Raw genomic sequence first — 24596 nt, forward strand, 5'->3', positions numbered from 1 at the left:
CTCGGATACGGATACGGTTTGGCACCCCTAGTAAAGAGGATCTGAGTGCCAAAAGAGGTAGGAAAAATGGAAAATCTTTCATGCATAAGTTTAAAAAATAAGGGTTAAAAAACAAAAAGAGTCCCATTCTTGCTTTGTGAAAAAAAAAACCAGCTCTCCCGTTCCTCCCATTACTTCTTGAACCCAGAGACTGACATGTAGGAGCCAACATGTGGGTCCAAGGTGACGTCACATCCTTCCCTACGCCCTTATCACACTATCTATCACCCACATTCCTTTTGAGCCCTAAAAAGGAAAATTAAATCTATATAATTAAAAAAAAAATCATGGCCTTAGCTTCAGTTCCCGCGCTAAATCTCACTCAAGCTCTTCACTACGATCTCGCCCCAAATCGAATCAATCCAAGGCCGCGCAGTTCAAATTCCCGTTCACAATTCCTTCTCCAATCCATCCGCTGGAATCTAGGACACCGGAATCGGAATCATAGAAGACTCAGAACTAGGGCAGAATCTCCTCAAAATTCACAGCCTATGGTCCCTCCTTATAATGTTCTTATCACCGGCTCAAGCAAAGGTCTCTTCTTTTCTTTTTCCTTGGATTTTTTTCTGATTATTTTGATAAAGAATTTTTAACTGGGGCTCGTGTTTTTGCTGTAGGAATTGGGTATGCCCTTGCAAAAGAATTTCTAAGAGCGGGTGATAATGTCATAATCTGTTCGCGATCAGGTATAATTTTGCTGTTTATTTCAATAGTATGGTTTTTTTAATCGCTTACCTTCTCTGTTAAATTATTCATTGGGTTTGAATGTAGCTGAGCGTGTGGAATCAGCTGTTAAAAGCTTGAGAGAGGAATATGGGGAGCAGCGTGTGTGGGTATTTACTGCTACGCTGTTTTTTTAATAAATAAATTATTTTGGTTATTTATTTTTCTATGAAAAGATCCAATTTTGTCGCAGGGAACCACATGCGATGTTAGAGATGGAAAGGATGTCAGAAATCTAGTAGAATTCGCACAAGAGAAGCTTGGTTATATTGATATATGGGTAATTTAGTTGATATTTTCGTTGATTAGATAGTATGTTTACTGTTTTCAATGCTTGATACCTGATAGGAAATATTGTTCATTGTGAGGGTACATTGTGTTTGATATTGATATTATCTAAGCAGCATGAGAAGTCAGAACCACACAACAATGAAGTGTATGCACTTGGTGGTTATATACCTATGTTGGGTCGTCAATAGTCTGGATTCATTATGATGTCATTAAATTGATAGGCATCATCGAGTCTGTGAATCAGTTCTAGTGAAATAGTTGTCACGAGCTTTCTTGAGTTTTTGATCAGAAGAATTTCAGTGATGTTCTTCCAATAAAGTTTAGGCCATGGCCTTTTCTTAATAAATAAATAAATAAATTCAGTGATGTTCAAAATATTTACTTGGTCCATATTTCCAATTATAAGATAGGTTGAATTAGATTGCCATTCTACAGTTCCATTCCCTTTGCCCTTGTGAGATATCTTGACATTTGCTAGCATTTCGTTTCCCTCTTCTTCAATCTTTACCGTTAACAATTCCTACTACTGACGCTGTTACAGCATTTATATATGTCAACTGTAGAGCTTGTTGATTAATTTAGAAGTAGAAATGCTTCTTTTTGCACCCTTCCAGTTAAAAGTAAATAGGTGTACAGAGAAGTCTAGCTCATATGTTCATTCAATTTGCTAAAATATTTTGCAAATTAGAACAATTGAGTTCGGTGACATAATAAACAAGGAACATACGTACTTTCAGAAAGGATAATTGAGTTGTATTATTTATTTTATTGTTGGGTCCACTATTAGTCTATTACAAGCCGATGTTTTGCAACACTATGAATCTAGCATTCTTTGGGGTCACTCTAGGTGAATCTTAAACTTCGGTGCATTAGATTTCAGAACTCAGTAATACAACGAGCTTGTAACAACCCAATGACCAAAATTTTGCAACTCCATCAAAAGTATCCTCACCACTGTCAGGGTTGGCAAAACTAAAGCAAAATCAAAGTGCTCAGACATGTCCTTTTCTAATCAATCCTGCCTTGTATGTACAAGAATCAGAACTGCGTTCTCTCGAGAATACTGCATTACGTAGAAAATCATGGTGTTCCTCCATGCATCTCCATTTTCATATCTTTTTGTGGGAAATTCGAATAACACAATTGAGAATATGATTTATTGTATTATCTCTTTAACTGGCTTAGAAAAAGAATGAATACAATTCTCTCAATACAATTTCTCTCTAACTGATTTAGAAAACAAGAAATTACAATCTTCTGGTATCGGATTCCCGATTTACAAAAGAGAAGAAGATCGACGAAGATCCTCTCTTTTGTTTAAGTCTGGGTTCTTCACGGTGGCGATGAAATGCCTCCATCGAATGCTCGCGTCGAGTTTGCTTTCCGTTGATGATCCGAACATCTTGTTTCAATGGAACGTGGTTGATTCCTCTTGATTGACGTTGAGGAGAACTTGCGTGGCAAGTTTGAAACTCTTGACAGGTTGATAACTCAGAGCGAGTTTAAACTCTTGAAAAAGAGTTGATTTGAACCGAAAATCGGTTAATAAGCCAAGGATGAAAGCTCCAAGGACTACTCCGCAAGATGAATGTCCATCTTTCAATCTCTTTGCTGTCGAAAGAGGATGAATTGGTGATCCCCTTTGCTGATCTCTAGATCCGAAAATACTCAAAGATCCAAAGATCGCAAAAAACCAGCCCCTAACTCAGTTGAGTTTTCTATGATTTATAAGGGATTAAGGGGTGTAACCGTCCCCTTAAATTTCTTCTTAATGAGGGTTTAATAGGGTGTAACCGCCCCCCCTATAAATCTCTCCATGATAGGGTGATGATCCCCTCAAATCGTGGGGAGAAAATGATTTCTGGAACCGTTCAACTCATGTTTGAACGAGTCAAACGCTGAAAACGGCGTTCTGGATCCGAACTCTGCGTCTTAGACCTGAAACGCAGAGTTGAGCTTTTCTAGTTGGCTCAGAACGCAGTGGCCGCACCGTTTTAAAATTCTGAGACGCATGAATGAACTCCGCGTTTGGATCTGGAACGCAGAGTTGGGTTTTGCGTTTTGAGCTGAAAACGCAGCAACGAAGTCTGCGTTTGGATGTTGCAACGCAGGGAGGACTTCTGCGTTTTGACGTTGCAACACAGGGAGGACCTCTGTGTTTTGATGTTGAAAAGCAGGTCTGACCTCTGCGTTTTGATGTGAAGAGACCATTAATTTGTGGTATCTTTTGCTAGAGTGTTGTAAAGATCATCATCTTGTAATCTTCTTCTTGGCTCCTTGAAAATATAAAAGTCGTCAGATTGTAACTCCCGATGTTGATTGTGAAGGCTGTTGATTAGAGCTTTCATCAGTTGTTGCGTAACTCCCGATGTTGATTGTGAAGGCTGTTGATTAGAGCTTTCATCAGTTGTTGCGAAGGTCGTCAGATTGTAACGATTAGAGCTTTCATCAGTTGTTGCGAAGGTCGTCAGATTGTAACCTTCATCGATCTACGTGAAAATTTTAAATTGTAGCCTTCTGGAAGCCATCAAATTGTAACTTTCATCATCGGTGTTTGATGGGGGATCAGCTATCTGCAGTGATTTTTAGACAACCTATAATATCATATGAGGTAACATGGTTTTTTTGCATCAAAGATAGTGTTTATATCTGTCTTTCTATCACAGTTATTCTACGAATTGACTTCTCCTAACGAAACTTCCAATATCTTTCAAAAGAAACTTCTCACATGGGAACTTGGTGTTCTTCTCACTAGAAAACTGGATCTGTTTGTTAAATAAAGTGGACTGAACTATCGAAATATGAGTTTTAGTTGGCGGTTACTAACTAAAACTCGTACTTTGATCTAAGGTTTCACTCTTGACTTTATTTGAACTCATATTATATTTTATGTGTGATCGTGGGGGGCTCACCCACGTGCGCGGGAATCTTTCCCGCTCCCAGCTCCCGAGCGCGGGAGTTTTTCCCGCTGCAGCTCCTGAGCGCGGGACTTTTCCCGCGGGAGTTTTCTCTCCCGCCCCATCAGCCCGCCAACTCTTCAGCCCCACCTCCCCTTTGGTTTCTCCTATAAATAGGAGAGGTGGTGGAGGTGTTTTAGTGTGGGAAAATTGTGGTAAAAACAATTAGGGTTGTGTGAGTTTTCTTTGAGAGAAAAGAAAGAGTGAGTGAGAGAGAATTTGTAAAGTTTGGTATTCTCCTCATAGTGAAACCCCCCTCCCGTGGACGTAGGCTAGTTAGCCGAACCACGTAAAATCTCGTGTATTTACTGTTTTCTGGGTTGTTGGCTATTGCTTGTAGGATCCCTCAAAATTCGGTCTTGCGCTGATGAGAGGAAGAGTGGATATCTCACTTCGCTGAGATATTTCGCTACTGAGTCTAGGTTTCCTTCGCGAAACACAGATAGCTAGTTAGCCGAACCACGTAAAATCTCGTGTATTTACTGTTTTCTGGGTTGTTGGCTATTGCTTGTAGGATCCCTCAAAATTCGGTCTTGCGCTGATGAGAGGAAGAGTGGATATCTCACTTCGCTGAGATATTTCGCTACTGAGTTTGAGTTTCCTTCGCGAAACACAGATATCGAGGTTGACTTGTGCTTTTGTGACAACAAAGGCCAGGGCTCTCTCTCAGGACATATCGCTTCCGCGGCGGTAGGCGTGACTCTGCGCCCAACAATTGGTATCAGAGCCTTATTCAGACCGGAGGTGGTAAAATTTCTGATCTGAGGTGGTGGTTGAATATTGTGTGGTAAAACACAAATAATTGTTAAAAATTCCTGAGAGAAGCGGATTAACATAATACAAGCAGAAAATGGCTTCTACAAGTAAAACAAGTAAAGTTGGTAAATACGAGATTGAAAAATTCAATGGGAAAAATGATTTTTCCTATTGGAGGATGCAGATGAAAAATTCGCTGATTTCGCAAAAATTGCACAAGGCTTTGGCTGGAAGAGAGAAGCACAAAACTATGTCTGATGAGGATTGGGAGGAGCTGGATCTGGAAGCACGGGCGTCGATTATCCTTTGCCTTGAAAGGGATGTAGCTTTCTTGGTGGACGGGGAGGAAACGGCTGCGGGCGTGTGGTTGAAGTTAGAAAGCACCTTCATGACGAAGAGTCTAACGAACCGGATCTATTTAAAATCCAAATTGTATACTTGCAAGATGGAGGAGGGCTCATCAATCCGGGAGTACATCAACAAGTTCGATAGGATCATATCGGATTTGAAAGACATTGAGGTGACAGTGGAAGACGAGGATCAGGCGCTTCTACTACTTTTATCTCTGCCGAAGTCTTATGAGAACCTGGTGCAAACACTGATGCTTGTGGGTGATACTTTGTCGATGGATGAGACTAGAGCGGCGCTTCTAGCGGATGATCTTCGAAAAGTTGCAACTAGTGATATGGCCACTGGTGGTAACAAAGAACAAGCGCAGGGACTGTTTGCCAGAGGAAGAGGCAATGAGCGAGGAAAAGGCAAGGGAGGAAAGACTAGATCTAAATCTAGACCTCTTGCGGGACGAGCGTGTTTCAATATGCGGCGAAGTTGGGCAACTTCAAGGCGACTGTCCAGACAAGAGAGTAGGTGGGAAAAGAATAACAACAAGACTGAAAGACGAGAAGGCAAGGAAGAGCGCGATGCTCGTTCAGAGGATTGGAGCGATAAGGAATGCTATGTCGTCACGGGATGGCCAGTACTTCTCGGAAAGTGGTTAAATTGATTCTGGCCTGGGCTCTTTACACATTGTGTCCAAACAGGAAAGTGCGTTTGACTACACTACAGGAGAATTGATGGTGGAACCGTATTGATGGAGGAATACCATGCTTGTAAAACGGATTGGGGCTGGTAATTATCAAAAATCAAGATGCCGATGATGGAGTGTCCGAACCCTGACGACCGTACGACACGTCCCGGCTTTGCGGAAAGAATCTCATCTCATCGGTGCTTTTGGACTCCGGGGGTTGGCCCAATGATTGTTAACAGAGAACGGAGTAAAGAGGACGAGGGGGCGCGGGTTGTTCGGGGTTCCTTAACAGTTGATGAAGGGTGATCGTCACGGGGTAATCTATATACTCTCTCGGGTACGACGGTGACGGGAGAGTGCAGCCAGTTGGAGCTGGAAGGAAGTGGGAGACCCATGTGAGCACACACGGTTATGCATTAGGCGCGCCTTGGCCACATGTCAGAGAAGGGTCTGATCTGCTTGGTAACAGTCAAGAGAAGAGAGATATATGCTGAAGAAGAATCTGAAGAAGCCTTCATGGATTTTTGCGGAGGACTGCTGTGTATGGAAAGGCGCATAGGGTTCAATTCTGAGAAGCAAGCCACAAGAGAGCAGGCGATACTAGATTATGTGCACACGGATGTTTGGGCTGTCCGGCCTTCGACTCAACTTCCAAGGGTGGTTCCAGAATTTTGTCTCATTCATAGATGATCATTCAAGATATGCTTGGGTTTATTTCCTGAAGCATAAGAATGAGGTATTTGAGACATTCAAGAAGTGGAAGGCGATGGTTGAGAACAGGACGGGTAAGAAATTGAAAACACTGAGATCTGATAACGGTACAAAGTATACAGAGGGTGCTTTCAAGGAGTTTTGTGATCAGGAAGGGATTGCTAGACACTGGACAATCAGGTCTACACCACAGCAAAATGGGGTCACGGAAAGACTGAACCGAACACTGCGAGAGAAAGCAGTGAGTATGCGATCATATGCTGATTTGGGCAAAGAATGATGGGAAAAGTCGATTGGTGGTCAGGGGAACATGCAGATTATGAGAGGCTCAGAATTTTCGGATGTACCGCCTATTATCACGTCAACGAGGGAAAGCTTGACGCGAGGGCCAAGAAGGCGATATTCTTAGGGTATTCAAAGGGCGTAAAAGGCTACCGCCTTTGGTGTACAGAAGATTCGAAGTTCGTTATCAGCAGGGACGTTACCTTTGATGAGAAGTCCATGATTGCTAGGGTGCCCAAAGATGGTGGTGTTGATACTGTCGGGACTCCCGAGTCCCAGGTTATTGAGATAGAACCGAAAGACCAACCAGGTTCTAGCCCAATGATGATGGTGTTGAGACTGTTAGGAATTCTAAGTCCCAGGTTATTAATATAGAACCTAAAGACCAACCAGTTTCTAGTCATGTTCAAGTGGGAAATCAGGTAGATGATGAGCTTGAGTAGGAGGAGGTTTAGCAGGAGAATACACAGGCACTACAACAACAGCAGCTCGAGGATAGCTTGGCTTCCACTAGGCCAAGGCGAGTATACAAGCAGGTACAGAAGCTGGGGGCTGATCAACCCCTAAAGCACTATGGGCATGTTAATTTGGTTGAATACGTACTCTCGGTGGAGGAAGATGAGCCGGTCTCCTTCAAGGAAGCTATTCGAGACAAGAATAGTGAGAGTTGGTTGGCTGCGATGGAGGAGGAGATGGAATCTCTCCGGAAGAACCAAACATGGGAGGTGGTCCCATTGCCCGTAGGAAAGAAAGCTATAGGTTGTAAGTGGCTGTATAAAAGAAAGGAAGATCCTTCAGAGCTCGGTGGAACGAGGTACAAGGCGAGGCTTGTGGCTAAGGGGTTTGCTCAAAGAGAGGGTGTGGATTACAATGGGATATTTTCTCCGGTGGTGAAACACACTTCTATTCGGGTGTTATTGAGTATTGTTGCTCATGGTGATCTTGAGCTGGAACAACTCGATGTCAAGACGGCCTTCTTGCACGGAGACTTGGATGAGGAGATCTATATGCATCAACCTGAGGGATACAAGGTTGAGGACAAGGAGCATCATGTATGTCGCGTGAAGCAATCTCCTCGGCAGTGGTATAAGCGATTTGACTCCTTCATGCTGAAGCATGGGTTTTCCCGAAGCGACTATGATTGTTGTGTTTACATTCGGAAGCTTCGTGGAGGTGATTATATCTATCTCCTGTTGTATGTGGATGACATGCTTATTGCATCGAAGAACAAGGTGGAGATAGATAAGCTGAAATCTCAACTTAGCAATGAGTTCGAGATGAAGGACATGAGCGCTGCAAAGAAAATACTGGGTATGGAGATTAGAAGAGAGCGGGCGAATCGGCGATTGTTCTTGAGTCAGAAGGGCTACATAGAGCGGGTGATCGCGAGGTTCGGGATGCAAAGTGCTAAGTCGGTGGTAACTCCATTGGCTCAACACTTCAGGCTTTCAGGTAAACAATCTCCCACTACAGCGGAAGATAAGGCACACATGGATCGTGTCCCTTATGCTAGTGCAGTTGGCAGTTTAATATACGCAATGGTGTGTACACGCCCTGATATTTCACAGGCGGTTAGTGTGGTCAGCAGATTCATGGCGAATCCGGGAAAGACGCACTGGGAAGCTGTGAAATGGGTCCTAAGGTACTTGAAAGGTACCGCGGATACGGGTCTATGCTTTGGTGGAGATACATGTCAGGTCGACGGGTATGTGGACTCAGATTATGCGGGCGATCTAGATAGACGGCGATCTACTACTGGTTATGTATTCAGGATACATGGAGCTCCAGTTAGTTGGCGATCGATGTTGCAGGCCACAGTGGCACTTTCTACAACAGAGGCCGAGTACATGGCTATGACGGAGGGAGTGAAGGAAGCATTGTGGTTGTGGGGTCTTCTAGACGACTTGGGGATTGAGCAAGAGAGCGTGAACCTGTGGTGCGACAGTCAAAGTGCGATTCACTTGGCGAAGAATCAAGTTCACCATGCTCGTACCAAGCATATCGATGTCAAGTATCATTTTGTGCGGGATGTCATAGAGGAAGGAGATATTTCTCTCATGAAGGTGCATACGAATGAGAATAGTTCCAACACTGCTTTGACATGCTTCATATCAGCCCATGTTAATCTGTTCAAGAGGGCATGTTCCTTCGTGGCGGTGATGGGGTAAGGTGGAGACTATGTTGGAGAATAATTGCAGAACTACGGTTAGCTTGATCCCGGTGGAGGGTACGTAGGCAGTCGCGGTATAGTGACGCAGCTGGTTTGGCCTGGTTCTGGCCTGGATCTCTCTGGTTAAGTTCGTGGGGGTTCTCCTGGTGTTCGTCCAAAATTTGAGGATTATCAAATGATGTACGAGGTGGAGAATTGTGATCGTGGGGGGGCTCACCCACGTGCGCGGGAATCTTTCCCGCTCCCAGCTCCCGAGCGCGGGAGTTTTTCCCGCTGCAGCTCCTGAGCGCGGGACTTTTCCCGCGGGAGTTTTCTCTCCCGCCCCATCAGCCCGCCAACTCTTCAGCCCCACCTCCCCTTTGGTTTCTCCTATAAATAGGAGAGGTGGTGGAGGTGTTTTAGTGTGGGAAAATTGTGGTAAAAACAATTAGGGTTGTGTGAGTTTTCTTTGAGAGAAAAGAAAGAGTGAGTGAGAGAGAATTTGTAAAGTTTGGTATTCTCCTCATAGTGAAACCCCCCTCCCGTGGACGTAGGCTAGTTAGCCGAACCACGTAAAATCTCGTGTATTTACTGTTTTCTGGGTTGTTGGCTATTGCTTGTAGGATCCCTCAAAATTCGGTCTTGCGCTGATGAGAGGAAGAGTGGATATCTCACTTCGCTGAGATATTTCGCTACTGAGTCTGAGTTTCCTTCGCGAAACACAGATATCGAGGTTGACTTGTGCTTTTGTGACAACAAAGGCCAGGGCTCTCTCTCAGGACATATCGCTTCCGCGGCGGTAGGCGTGACTCTGCGCCCAACATTATGAGAGTGTTATGTAACAAGTCTTTTTTCTTAATCATGTTCATGTCTTCATTGCTAAGTTTTCAGTTGTCAAAGTTTTTTTTAATTAAGTTTAACAAATGATGTAGATCAACAATGCTGGATCCAATGCATACAGTTACAAGCCCTTGGCTGAAACATCCGATGATGATCTTATGTAAGTTCACACTATCATTACACACCTGTCTCAATGTGCTTGTCCAATGCTAGATGGCTTCAGATTGGTGGTCTGAACTGTTCGTTCTTTTGTTAAGGGAAGTTGTCACCACCAACACTCTTGGTCTGATGATTTGTTGTCGTGAGGTACAAGTGATTATTTTCACTTTGGAACAAATCAGTTGGCATATTTAATAAGCCATTTTATTTTGACCGACTAAGCTTACTTTGGGATTGTAGGCTATAAATATGATGCTTAGCCAGCCTCGAGGTGGGCACATTTTCAACATTGATGGAGCTGGTTCAGATGGAAGGCCCACTCCTCGGTATGGATTTCTTCATTTGATGCGCAGTAGTCACGAGAAAGTTAATCGGAAGATATGATCATTAGTCAGACAATTAACTTCTCAAAGTCAGAGGATCTTATACATTTGCATTTTGAGAACCATAACCATCAAGCCGTGTCCCAATATTTTTTGGTTTTCTTTTTTGCTATTATTATTGAGAGCAATCCCTAGGTTTTCCCACCTCTTTTAAGCCGTTAACAAGAACCTTATAACTATTCTTCAATTTAAGTTGAGCAACTTCATGATAAACAATGTGATATTGACTTAGTGCTTTGATGCTTTCCTTGGTGTGGTATCCACAATGTCTTGAAACTAAATCTTCTCAATTATTTTACCCTCAGCCATACTTTTCGCCATTGCCTTCTTTTTCCTCCTCATTTATAGTCTGCCTTACCAGACATCCACATCAACATCTTAGTCTTTACTGCTCTGGTATTGCAAAATTATCTTCACACCAGCTAACAGTACTCTTAACAAGTCGATCACCAACATGCAATCTTTGTAGTCAGCATTCATATCAACCAGAGGCAGCCTTCTTCTATTTTCTGCTTCACAGTTTACATTTTTCCATCGAGGGTGTGTTTGTGTGTCCCTAATCCTAAGTATTCTAATCAAAGATTCCATTTTCCCCCATGGAATTCAAGAATGTAATGGAAATCCTTGTTTGGTAATTGGATGTTAATTTTTGTGTAAAAAGATTACAGTCCCAAATGTAATCCAATCCAGGAGGTCAGGACCTTTTCCTAAGATGAAATGTATTTCTCTTAGGGAAAAAAAACTACTCTTCCAAGAAATTATTTGCTTGTAGGGAAGGCATCAGAAGAATTTTTTTGGATCGTAAACCAAAGGATTTTTACTTAAAGGAATACAGGAAAAATCCAAAGGATTCCCATCCCATACAGAATACAAGGAAGTTTCATTCGAGTATTCAGAGAAGCTCTTAGTCTGTCTACATCAAATGGTTTTGGTTAGCTGTTTTACAAGAAAAACAGTAAGCATCTGATTCATATGCTTATCCCTTTTGTGCACTTGTAATATTGAAGTTTGATATTCTTTTGAATATTTCTTCTCGGTCGTTATTCTAATTATTTCATCAATACAAACTGATATAACTGGTTATTTCATCAATACAAACTGATATAACTGGTGTCTTTTGTTTTCTATTATTATATATCTGTTGTATACAAAGATTTTTATGCAGTAAAGATTATCTATGGAAATTATCATATTCCAATCTCTTGAAGCAGGAACAGACCACACTCGTCAATTATTCTCAGAACAATAAAGTATATATATTCAGCAACGCTATTCTCATAGTTTCTTATGATCTATTCACAGTTTTGCTGCATATGGAGCAACAAAGCGCAGTGTGGTGCACCTAACTAAATCCTTGCAGGTAAGTACTAAAAGAGTTTCTAGTATTGTGCTAATTTAATAGGACCAGTTAAGTTGAGACTATGACTGTGTGCACTCAGTTTTTCATAGGACTTAGGAGATAACTCCCAAGTGGTTTTAGAATAGATAATCCTGGAAGGCTGGGGGTTTCTCTTGCTGACCAAATTTCTCAAATTGCATGTCCAATTTTTGATATCAAGTTGAGTAGATCATGATATGGTCTGTGCAGACTGGTGCAATTATATATGTTTTTCTTTTAGTAGGTACCAACACTAAGATGGATATGGTTTAAAGTTTTGAACGTAATATCCATATTAAACAATTGATCCATGATGCGGTTTGAATATGGACATTATTCAGATATTAACCATTAGTTCTGAACAGTTGGAGGCCGAAAAGTAAATCAGCTCTTTTGTCCATTTTGCATTAAATTTATGTATAAATAAATCAATACTAGTTTGACTTGTGATTAATCAACATCTTTCATGATTTAATTCTAAAATAATTTAGCATGCATGCACAGGATATGATTTTACATACGTTGATCATACTTGCAAGTTTGGAAAATTTAACACTAGTCTTTTTTTAACCTAAAAGTAAAAGGCAATCCATGATTGTATTCATAGTTTAGATGCAGATAACAGACATCCATACTGTCCCAAAAAGAAAAGAAACATATGTATGATATCCATACCGTCCCAAAAAGAAAAGAAAAAGAAACATATGTATGATATATAATCAGATATGTGTTGTATTATTTCTATTTGTTTACACCTTTACCATGTGTTATGTACTTAAATGTACACGCTTGGATGCTAAGATACTTGGTGGGTCCTTGTTAGATACTTCCTTTGTTATTACCAACGATTTTATGTCCTTGTGGATCTAACAACGCCTAAGAAGTTAAGTTATAATTGTTGAATAATTGGGTTCACAATTTAGTATGCTATTCTGATACACTTATCCCATTTACCTAATTTTTCAATAAAGGAGAATGATTGTTCATAGTCATTGTTGCAACATCCATGTTATTTCTTTTGGTATGTTGGCCATGTATGCTGTATTGTTCACTTACGTTAAACTGTCGTGTCACCATCTCCATATCATATTGTGCATGCAAAAGGGTTATGTGCGTGTGCATACAATATTTAAATAATATGCCTGTTAGTAGGATTTGGGCCCAGGTCCAAATCCAATTTCGAAATCATACCTGCAACTCCATGGACCATGTTCTCTTGCTTCTGATCTTGGAAGTAAGATGCACCAGTAATAGTTTGGTGGTTTTGACCTATGTAAAAGGAATGCAATTCAGGCTTATGCTGTGGTGACCTTGTTGACATGACATTTGTATTTCTGGCACTTTGGCAGAATGCTAATTCTATAAGCTGTTTGCCAGGCAGAATTGCAGATGCAAGATGTAAAAAATGTTATGGTGCACAATCTATCGGTAAGTAGTGCCTTCTAGCTATTTAGGTGCTTTCTTAAGAAAATTTCCTGGTTGTAAGCATGTCCGAGAGTTATTTTCATACATTTCTTTCTAGAGTTAATGTTGCTGTAAGATATTCCTGGAAACAGTTATAGCTCTTTAACTGAGTTTTAAATGCAGCCTGGTATGGTCATAACAGATCTTCTCATGTCTGGGGCCACAACAAAACAAGTATGACCTTTATAATTTATACTAAATTCCTTATTTAATTTTTTGTGGTTATAATTGATTGGGCATCTTTAACATTTTTTTATTCTTTTATAGGCTAAATTTTTCATCAATATATTAGCTGAGCCACCTGAGGTGGTAAGAAATTTTCTTTCTCAGTCTTCTTCTGAAATACTCTTGATCTGCTAAAACAAGAGGTAGCGGACACTTTTGTCCATTCTGGCTTATTTCTTACTTTTAGCATTGCTGCAATAAATTTGTAAGACAGGTGTTCTACTTTGCATAGGATGCTCCCAGTTTAGTTAAAAAACGGCTATATGACCCACATTTAATGGCTGCTGTTTTTTTTTCCCTCCTTCCCAAGTTAGACTAGATCTGGTATCTGAGTCTGTATGTGACTTAAGCTGATATTAGGTGAACCATTCTTTAGGAAGCCTATATTAGTTGACCTTGTTAGCCACGCCTGACGGGTGGCCAATGAAATTTGGATTGTCATTAATTATTCTGGCAAGTGGAAGCGTTGTTTTCTTACTGTTCTACAAGTTATTTTAGCGCCTTATTATTACTACACTCAAATTATGTATTCCCTTCACAAAATATCATTGCTGTTTGACCTTGCATTCACTTACTTGGCTGCTTTGCAAGGTCTTTTGTTGTCTGGAAACTTGTTCTCTTAACTACTGATAAGCAAGATCTAGATATCTAAATTCGTTCTTTATGATTTGATACAAGACAGATCAGATAGAATTTGGACTAATTTGGTCTAATTGAATCCTAACATATCCTAATTTGATCATGAATGGAGAAGACCTCCGTCTAAATGTTAACTCATAATTCATTTGAAGAGTCACGTGGGAGGGGCACACATGTTTGTGTGGCCACAAGAACCAACGGACAAAAGAGAGGTCCGCTGGATCTTTTGAGAGGCCCACCCAATATTGTACATCACCCTATATATACCCAAGCTAGGGTTTTTTTGTTCGTTGGGCAAAAGAAGGGTTTGTGAGCATAAGGTGCAAAAGGACGACTTGCAAGTGCAGAGGGGAATTGTGGCTGTCTCTTGGCTTCGTGCAGTCTTGGAAAAATAAAAGCAGAAGAAAACAGAGGGTTCTCCAGCGGCTTTTGAGAGAGGAAGAAAGAGATTAGATTGAGGGTTTAATTGTGAGAGTTGTAAACTTATTTGTATTCTTTTTCTTTCTAATAGTAGATCCCCCCTCCTTGCCCCGTGGACGTAGGCAGTTTGCCGAACCACGTAAAATTGGTTGTTTGAGTTTGTGGTCATTGTAATAGTTTTTTAGGATCCCTCGACAGGTCAGTCCTAGAACTGATGAGAGGAAGAGCCGATATCTCACTTTGTTAAGATATCCGCTTCAGATTCTTGTTTTCTTAGTGAGACGTGAATTCTTATTGATCTTTCTCTCTTATTGTGCACCAGAAATTCTGCCGAAATTTCCGCTGCGCACAACAAGTGGTATCAGAGCCCAGATTCCAGATCTGGAGGAGTAGATCAATTTGGAGGCTCGTTTAGGGCTTTGTTGGTGATAAATGTGGGATCTTTTGGTAAAGACTCTATCTTTTTAGTTTTGGATCTATTCTTCGTTCGTTGGTGCGTAAGATGTCGGGGAAAGAAGGTGTTTCGGGTGTCGAGAGTGGTGCTTCTGGCGCGAAGACTATTCAGAGTTTGAATATCCACTCTATGAAGATAGATGTGGAGAAATTTAATGGCACAAACTTTGGATTATGGAGATGCGAGGTTTTGGATGCGCTGAACGCGCAGAATTTGGAGGATACATTGGAGAGGTTTGGAAGAAGATGAATCGAATGGCGTGTGGTGTGATTAGGTCTTGTTTGACTCAAGATCTAAAATATGATGTGATGAATGAGACTTCTGCGAAGAAGATTTGGGAGATTCTCGAAAGCAAGTATTTGACCAAGAGTGTGGAAAATCGCTTGCATTTGAAGAGGATGCTTTATCGTTTCCAATTGAAGAAGGGAACCTCCATTAGAGATCACATGAACCACTACACGAAGTTTCTTACGGATTTGACGAATGTGGATGTCAAGATTGAAGATGAGGACAATGCGTTATTGCTGTTAAGTTCCTTGCCAGACGAGGAATATGAGACATTCGTCCTTACTCTTATTAATGGGAAGGCAACCCTTTCGTATAGTGAGGTCACCGCTGCACTTGTGAATTATCAGCTTCGAAAGAAGGATAAGGAGGCTTCAGTTGAGTCGGTAGCGGAGACGTTGGTCGCAAGAGGGAAGGGTCCAAACCGGAAGAATTGGAAGTCACAGTATAGAGTAGGACATCCTACAATTGGAAAAGATCAGTGTGCTTGGTGTAAGGAGACTGGTCATTGAAAGAAAGACTGTCCAAAGCTCGACGAATGGATGAAGAATAAGCAGAAGGAAAAAGGGAAGCAGCTATCATCAGAAGCAAACATCGTATCGGATGGTAATAATTCTGACTCTTCTATTTATTCGCTTTCTATCAGTCCTACAGATAGCTATTCGGAGGAATCTGAATAGATGTTGGATAGTGGTGTGACCTATCATGTGTGCCCTAGAAGGGAATGGTTTTCCAGTTTTGAGAAGCTGGTGGATAGTGGTGTGGTGTACATGGCTGATAACCGTGCATGCCAGATCCTTAGATAGGAAGAATTCGCATAAAGATGTTTGACGGGACTGTTAGGGAGTTAAATGATGTGAGATATGTTTCTTCTTTGAGGAAGAACTTGATCTCACTTGGAGCTTTGGTTGGAGAGGGTCTGAAGGTTCGTGTTGAGGACATGGTTCTCGAGATTGTGAGAGACTCTCGTATTTTGATGAAGGGCGTCAGGAGGAATAACCTGTATTACTTGACTGGAGGTATAGTGACAGGTGAAGAGCTGACGACTTCTGTTGATTCGACTAGACTGCGGTATTTGGGGCTTGGCCATTCCAGTATTGATTCCTCGCATAGATTGAAAGAGGGTGTAAAGACCTGCAATTTAAAGTCCAGTGAACGTGTTGATGTGAGCAAGAAGACCGAGGTGAAGTTTGACACCTCTATTCACCAAGTTAAGGGTCGTTCGGGAGAAGTTCACGTGGATGTTTGGGGGCCTTTCAAGGGGGCACCATTGGGAGGTAATAGGCGTTTGGTTTCCTTTGTTGGTGGCTGTTCTAGGCGTGTTTGGGTTGCAACCAAATCCCTTTTGGAGAAAGTCCTAGTAGTATCCAACAAATTGAAGAAGTGTGTAATAGACAAAAAGATGAAGGTACTCCATTCTGATGGGAGGTACAAGATGGACCTATTTCTGTATTGGAGCCGAGCTCACGGCATTTCGAGACACTTCGTTGGAAAGAAAATCTTGGGGCAACTAGATAGGTTGGCAAATTTGGAGAATCGTACCTTGCTGGAGGAGGAACAGTGTTTGTGGTCAAGCAATGGTCTGCAGAAGAGTTTCTGGACAGAGGCTTCGACATATTTAGGTCATCCTATTAAAGAGTTGTCAACTGCTGTGATTGGAGGTAAAACTCCATTGGAAGATAGGTCTGGTAGTGTCACTTTGGTTGAGGCTTCGATGAGGGAGCTAATTGACTCTCAGCAGGTGAAGAGTTTTGGACAGACCTTAGATGTATCGCAGCGGGTGGAGAGTGATGCTACTCCATATTGGGTGGAGATTACTACACATACTCCAGGTCATTCTGCATTGGTTGGGATTCCAGCTGAGGTGACACAGCGTGGAAGTCATTTGGATTCGGATGCGGATGATGAGTTGATAGATTCGAAAGTAGCTGATAGATGTAATTTGGATATGGTCATTGGTTCACCTCAGGTGGAGGTGTTTGAGGCCATTGGAGGTGCTATCAGCCGCAGAGTTGATGATATTAGAGAAGGGTTGCGAACTCTTCTAGTGGATTGAGGTCTTTGGAGGCCATTTGGGTGAACTACGTTCGGCTTGATTCCTTGGGCAAGAGGATACGTAGGCAGTCTTTATGATGCAGCCGGGTTGGATTTTGATGGGGGTGAGATCGATTTGTGAGTTGATACCGATATTTGGAGAGTGTTTGCATTCTCATTTGGGTCTCGACTTGTTGTGAATTGAGTCCGTTGTCGTGAATTGTTTCACTTTGTACTGGACGCAATAAGTGAGACATTTGTTTTGGTTGGTGTCGGCTCAGTTTTGGGAAAACTTCACCGAGGTGGAGAATTGAAGAGTCACGTGGGAGGGGCACACATGTTTGTGTGGCCACAAGAACCAGCGGACAAAAGAGAGGTCCGCTGGATCTTTTGAGAGGCCCACCCAATATTGTACATCACCCTATATATACCCAAGCTAGGGTTTTTTTGTTCGTTGGGCAAAAGAAGGGTTTGTGAGCATAAGGTGCAAAAGGACGGCTTGCAAGTGCAGAGGGGAATTGTGGCTGTCTCTTGGCTTCGTGCAGTCTTGGAAAAATAAAAGCAGAAGAAAACAGAGGGTTCTCCAGCGGCTTTTGAGAGAGGAAGAAAGAGATTAGATTGAGGGTTTAATTGTGAGAGTTGTAAACCTATTTGTATTCTTTTTCTTTCTAATAGTAGATCCCCCCTCCTTGCCCCCATGGACGTAGGCAGTTTGCCGAACCACGTAAAATTGGTTGTTTGAGTTTGTGGCCATTGTAATAGTTTTTTAGGACCCCTCGACAGGTCAGTCCTAGAACTGATGAGAGGAAGAGCCGATATCTAACTTTGTTGAGATATCCGCTTCAGATTCTTGTTTCCTTAGTGAGACAAGAATTCTTATTGATCTTTCTCTCTTATTGTGCACCAGAAACTCACTTTATTGAGATATCCGCTTCAGATTCTTGTTTCCTTAGTGAGACGAGAATTCTTATTGATCTTTCTCTCTTATTGTGCACCAGAAATTCTGCCGAAATTTTCGCTGCGCACAACATCTTTACCATCACATAGTTAAGTATATCTATTGCTAACATGATTGACAAGCTATCCTCACACACCCTGGCGATCCTCCGCTTTAGTTAAGCATATCTGTTGCTGACTGTAGGCATATAAAATTGCTTATAGGTCCCCTAGCACAGCTCGGCATAAACCGACGAACCAACGAGGCGACGAGATCGACGAATCGCACAGAAGCGACAGAATGCATCCATACGCGTTCGGAATCAAGCCAAGTGTTAAGGAATCAACGAGTCATCCAACCGAGAACAGACTCGGACGAATCACGATCGAATCAAGATCAGTTTCGGACTCGAACTCAGAAGCGAATTTACTGCCAAATCAGGAATCCGACTTACTGCCAAATCAGATCAACCAATCAGAGTCTCAATCAACCGAATCACGGACAAAACCGGAAAACGGACACAACTCAAAAACTCGGAAAACCCACACCCATAGGTGGCTCGGCACAGTGTCGGCCACCCAGAGGTGGCCGACAGCCCGAGGTGGCCGACAGTGGCCCGAGGTGGCCGACAATTCCCTTTTTGCAGCCACTGTCCTGAGAGCCTATAAATAGGCCTAGAGATGTTCATTTTCGGAGGTCGAACTTTCAAGAGCCGAAACTCTGCCGGATTGAAGAGTGAACTCGGAGCTTGAAGACCAGAAGACTTGCACCATTCAGATCTGATCCTCGGCGACCATCCACGTCAGAAAAGGCAGGATCTCGAGAGGAAGAAAGAACAGATCTGAGATCTACACGAGATCACACTCCAGATCTAAGCTTGGTCTTAGATCTCGAGATCCGAGCGATTATTCCCTTGGTGGATTAATCCCTCCCGGCTATTATTCCCTTCGTGGAATAATACCCGCATAATCGTGTAGATCCGACCGGATCTAGATCGCGCGGTGGTCCACGGCAAACAACCCCGGCGCAGGCAAAGAACCCACACAAGCGAGCGGCCGCAAAACAGGAGCTCGCGATTTGTTCACAAGGAAAGTTGTAATTTTTACTTTTTTTTCTTCTTTCTTTGATTTAGTTGTAACCGGATCTATAAAAGACCGGATCTTTGTAATCCAAGATGACAATTATCTCATTAATGAAGAAAGATACAGTTTTCTACGCGAACAATCTGGCGACCACAGTGGGAGCCACCGATCTCGCTGTCGAGATTGGAGCGTCGCAGCCGCGGATCAAGATCCCGGTCGTGGAGGAGGTCGAGTATGAGTTCGACCAAGCCAAGTCTTTAGACGATAACGGTTACAAACTAACACATCAAAGAGAAGAAGAAAAAAGCTAAATTACAACTTCCTTAGTGACACAATCGCGACGCTCCTGTTGCGGCCTCGAGCCGCTCCGCGTCACAGCTTGTAGTGTGGGTTCTTTGCCTGCGCCGTTCGTTGCCGTGGACCACGGCGCGATCTTAGATCGGGTCAGATTCTACGATTATGCGGGTATATTCGACGAGTGAAGTAGCGGAGGGGACGTAAGTCCACACGAGGGAATAATCGCTCGGCTCGCGGAGCATCTAAGACCAGCTGATGATCTGGGGTGTCAGTCTCGTGTTCAGATCTCAATCTGTTTTTCTTCCTCTCGACAATCGCCTTTTCTGACGTGGATAGGCGCGAGCGATCGATCTGTAACGTCCAGGTCTTCAAGCTTCAAACTCCGAGTTCACTGCGTTCTCGACAGATTCCGGTCTTGAGAAGTTCGACCTGCGAAAATAACATCTCTAGCTATTTATAGGCTTCAAGGACAGTTCGCAAACAGAGATGTGTCGGCCCATCAGCACTGTCGGCCCCGCCAGAGTGCCCCGGCACGGTGCCTAGCCAGCCTTGAAGGATGCTGGTCGGAGGCGGAAGCCCAACGCTCCCCAAGGTGGCGGGCTCGGCCTTGCCCACGTCGGGGGCTCGGCCTTGGCGGATCACTTGGAGGTGGGCTCGCTTTTGGCCAGCCCCGCGGAATACGCGGGGTCAAGTAAGACGAGGAAGGGGGGCCATGACGGGGGTGTTTGACTTTTTTATCGTTTTCTTGTTCGTTTGGTCCGGTTTCGGTGACTGAGACTCTTTGATTGAGTCTGATTTGCAGTATATTCGGATTCGCTGATGGCAGTAAATCAGCTCTGGAGTTCGGAATCCGAACTGATCATTTGATCGATCGTATGATTTCGCCCGAGCTGGTTCTCGGTTGGAGACCCGGTTGATTCCTACACACTTGGACTTGATTCGAGACGCTATGGAATGATTCTGTCGTTTTGTAGCGATTCGTCGATCTTCGTCGCTCGTTGTTTCGTCGGTTTTGTTGACCGAGCTGTAGCTAGGCCGGACCTTATATGAATTATATGGCCTACACGAGAGTACCCGCTCCAAAGTATTTATCATTGTTTCTTTTATAGAAGAGTCTGTAATCTTTGTCTATGATTTCGCCCCCAGGCCTTCCCCACGGTATGTATTGGGTGTTGTGGGGTGAACGGGGGACTGTGAAGACGCTGTCGTGTGTTGGGGATGTGGAGAAGTGTGTGCGCGTGTGCGGGGTGCGTTGTGGGTGCGGAATGGTGGGGGGTGGAGAGGTTCCGGTGCCTGCAGTTTATTTGATCTTGACCGGTTTGTGCGATTTTGGAACTTTAAAGTTGTTCGTGATTTTTGATGTATTTAGCGTGGAGCCATCGATCTGTTGGCGTCGGTTGCTCGTATGGTAACACGCGTTTGTCGCGGGCGTGGGTTGTTTGAGTGATCCTTAGAGAATATTTTATAAAGCAATGATTTTGCTTCGAAACTTGCTTCGAAACCCAAAAAAAAGTGAGTTTCATACTCATTATACCTTATTGAGATTAGAAGCAGTTTATACTCGTATTACTTTTCGGCAGTGGTCTTTAGGTTCGAATATCTGAAACCGCCGCCCAAAAAATGTGCAAAAACGGCCATATTCTGGGTTCCAAAATCTCTCCGACCCTTCCAAAATTATATGGATAAGGTTTAATAGGTGAATGGCATTAACGTTAGGTTGATCAAAAGCTCTTCTCCAATGTTTACATCAGCTTCCAATTTGAATTCGTGGTTCAAATTTGTTCAAACTGGTCAATTTGGCTCAAACTGACTCATTCTAGTTCAATCTGCTCAAGCTGGTCTCAATTGCCTCAATCTGCTCAATTTGGTTCATTCTGATTCCTGGTCTGTGTCCAGTCAGCTCAAATTGACTCATTTGGCTCATTCTGTCATTCTGCTCATTTGGCTATGGTCTGGTTCAAACCCTGTCTGGGTCTGGTTCATCCCAGATTCTTGATTCAAGCTAAAAAGAGGTCTTTTCTTCATTATGTTTTCCTTTTTTCTTCTTCTCTTTCTAGGGCCGGCCCCCCTTGTCCTATTTTCGTTGAATTTCTTTCACCTCGCAGCATCGAAGTCTCCTTAAAAAACTTGACTACTTCATCTGTTTAGATTAGTACTCTTTTTATCTTGACTGAAAATCCTTCGACATTCCTTTTTGGAAATTTCTCTCAGCCCCGTCGACGGTGGGTTTCGGGCACTTTCGAAAATCTAAGTGTTTGATCGATCTCGAGGTCTTCCCCTCAGGTATATCTCCATACTCCATTGATTATTTCAATGTTTATCTAGATGTATGAATACGCGGATGCATATAGTGTTCGAGGAGTGCATTGAGTGCTCAAGCTCGCCTTTTGAGGGATAAAAAAGCTGATTTTATTCTAGATCTTGACTCTTGAATTCTTTTGTGTAGGCCATTATGCCGAGTATCGAGAGGTCGTTTTCCTGCTGGACTAATCAGATCCTTTTATATCATCGCCAGACGCACCGATCGTCCGCATGACCTCCTTAGCCGGTTATCTCGCCATTGGTGAAGAAACTTGTGTCCATGTATCAGTTGGGACGCTATGCACTGGAAGTGTTATCCTGCAGTTCAGCTTCGCCTACAGTAAGGAATCTGTTTCGCTTTCGGTTGATGGTCGCTAACACTCATCGAGGGCTTTCTGGCAATTCTGGTCGCTTGTTACAACGGGAACGATGATCTGATAAACGGATCAGATGCCTACCATCAAGTTAGAGCTTCCGTAGTATTTATTATGGTCTGGTTCTCCTTCATCGTTCGAATGTTGAGTCAGTACGAATGCCATAGACCAGTCTTCCCCTTTCTACAGCTGCTTGAGAATGCCGTGAGTGGGAGGGCGAGGATTCCCCATACTCAGGACGTCACGCTACAAGGCTCCTAAAGTGCTGGCATTCTCCACTTCTTTCCGACATTCGTCCAGCGGTACGCGACGTGTTGTTGATTGTGAGGAGAAGCCGAGGGAGTATAGGCACTTGTGGATATGGGATGCTGTTAATTTGGCTGGCGAACATGAGGCCGCTTACCTGGACTTCGGTAGCGAATCAGTTGTTTTATAAGGACGTATCTACCTTCCGATTCGCCGCCAGTTCGGTTATGACCAGCTTTATAAAAAAAAGCATAAAAAAAAACGGCTCGAGACACAAATAAAAATACGTATGGCGAACCCACGCCAAGCAGGCTTCGGCTCATGGAGGTTTTGTGGGACGGTCTTCGTGCGATGAGTTGGGGACCGTGACTGGCCTAGACTGTGAGCTAGGCTTCAGATCTCCCAGGTTACTGAGCCGGCAGATTGAACTCACTTTCCTGAAGCTGCAAAGCTTCGTTGCTATGCCAGCTAATACAGCTGCTCCGTAGTGAAGTCCGTATCGAAGAGTTGTGACCGAAGAAGCATCTCTCAGATGATTCTCTGATGTTATCCAGGACGGTGCTCGATCAATAGAAAGGGCTCAGGGCCAGACCCGACCGACTTATGCAGAAGTCACAGGGCTTTTGTTCTGCTGCCAGAGACCCTCAGGCGGGAGACCCTGAAGAACTTACGACGGCAGATTTTTGGCAAGGTTAGTTCACACAAACATTTATTTTTCATTTCTCTGCATTTCCAAGTTTGCCTATTCCTGAACCACTATTTGATTGATTTCAGCGGACAGCCGCAATAGTGCACGACGAATTCCGTTACCTGTTTACCCCGGCAAAACCTTCGATTGCACAACGAGATGCTCCGTTGCTGATAGGCGGAAAAGTTATCCACAGAGCCGCATGCAAATTCCGAGCATCTGAAGGATGGACTTGGCTGATGAGGATCCTGTTAGACTGACGCGAGGTAACGTCTAATTCTATAGCATCATTTTCTTGATCGTTTGAAACTTCTGGGCTCATGCTTCTCCATCACTATAGAGGAGTATCGTACGGAAGGCGAGGATGAGTTCCTAATGATTGTGCATCTCCTGGCCTTCCCCCCCCCCCCGCATGGTGAGCCTGACGGTCACCGCCCCAGGTTAGAAAAGCCTGCCCAGAGACCGGCCCATGTTGGCGGAGTCATGGCAATGAAGGAACCAGTTCGGTGATTCCAGGTTACATCTTCAAGAAGTAACTCTTCTCTATTGGCATAGTTTCTTTCCTCTTCCCTTATATCTTTTTATGTCAGCATGTTTCGATTGGATGACTTTCGATGCGGGTCAGGGCCTGCCTATGGACACTTTCTATGTTCAAGTTTCATGTCATGACTGGCTCCTGCAGACGGACATGGCAGCCGCCTCGAGGATATTTTTCCTGAGATCTGTATCCCTCAGGGACTCCAGGGAACGGTTATTTTGAAGCTGGCCGTGCCATCTTCTCAGGCTAACCTATGGACTAGCCCATTCCGAGACTAAGCAACTATAATATGATGTTTCCGTTTTGTGGCCTAACAGGACTTTCGCTGGACTGACCGTGTTGAGCCGCTGTGCACCAACTCACAGTCGATGCGAGCTACAGTCGTTAACCTCCACTACCCCAGTGACTCAGGGGAGAGGTATAATTTATTAACCGAAGAAGTAACGCCATTCATTTCCTCATTGAGGCATTTTACGAATTCTCTTCTTTGTGTAGGGCTTCCATACTCAGCTTCATTCCCGTTAGGAGTTGTTATCCGGGAATTGACCTGAGGAAGATCATCATCAGCGTAGAAGTCCGCTTTATTTCTCCTCCACTGATGCTATAGATTGGCAAACTCCTCCACGAACGACTGTTCTTACTTCGGCAAATTTAAGCGCCTACCTCGATTCCAGATTAATTGGATTAGGGAATTAGGATGGTCCGGACTGGCGACCGGCGTGATGGTATGACCTTGATTGCTGTAGAGCGTGAGCTTCGATGTTCATGAGCTCCGGCGATCACAGGTGCCTTTCATTCGTTGCCTGCCGAGCTTGGAATGCTCGCTTACGACATTTGGCCGCAGGTACTCGGATGAGTGCCCGTGAGCTCGAGATTCAGGTGCAGCGGAGACCGCTAGATCGAAGAATCTCTCTCTT

At 43.4% G+C, this 24596-nt stretch overlaps 1 protein-coding gene across 3 annotated transcripts in view; it reads left to right on the forward strand.

Annotated features, from left to right (window-relative positions):
- The window catches only part of LOC109832938 (chlorophyll(ide) b reductase NOL, chloroplastic), a 28675-nt gene continuing 4377 nt past the window's right edge, over window positions 299-24596 (forward strand). For all 3 annotated transcript variants that reach the window (XM_020400433.1, XM_020400434.1, XM_020400432.1), the window contains exons 1-11: window positions 299-573; window positions 657-725; window positions 811-872; window positions 956-1042; window positions 9868-9935; window positions 10033-10081; window positions 10175-10260; window positions 11620-11677; window positions 13073-13123; window positions 13283-13333; window positions 13427-13468. In XM_020400433.1, the coding sequence (XP_020256022.1) occupies window positions 327-573; window positions 657-725; window positions 811-872; window positions 956-1042; window positions 9868-9935; window positions 10033-10081; window positions 10175-10260; window positions 11620-11677; window positions 13073-13123; window positions 13283-13333; window positions 13427-13468 (870 nt within the window). In that variant the 5' untranslated portion in view covers window positions 299-326. The remainder of the gene's footprint in view (window positions 574-656; window positions 726-810; window positions 873-955; window positions 1043-9867; window positions 9936-10032; window positions 10082-10174; window positions 10261-11619; window positions 11678-13072; window positions 13124-13282; window positions 13334-13426; window positions 13469-24596) is intronic.

The sequence above is a fragment of the Asparagus officinalis genome, chromosome 3 (assembly GCF_001876935.1).
Source record: "Asparagus officinalis chromosome 3, Aspof.V1, whole genome shotgun sequence".
In the NCBI taxonomy this organism is placed as follows: domain Eukaryota; kingdom Viridiplantae; phylum Streptophyta; class Magnoliopsida; order Asparagales; family Asparagaceae; genus Asparagus; species Asparagus officinalis.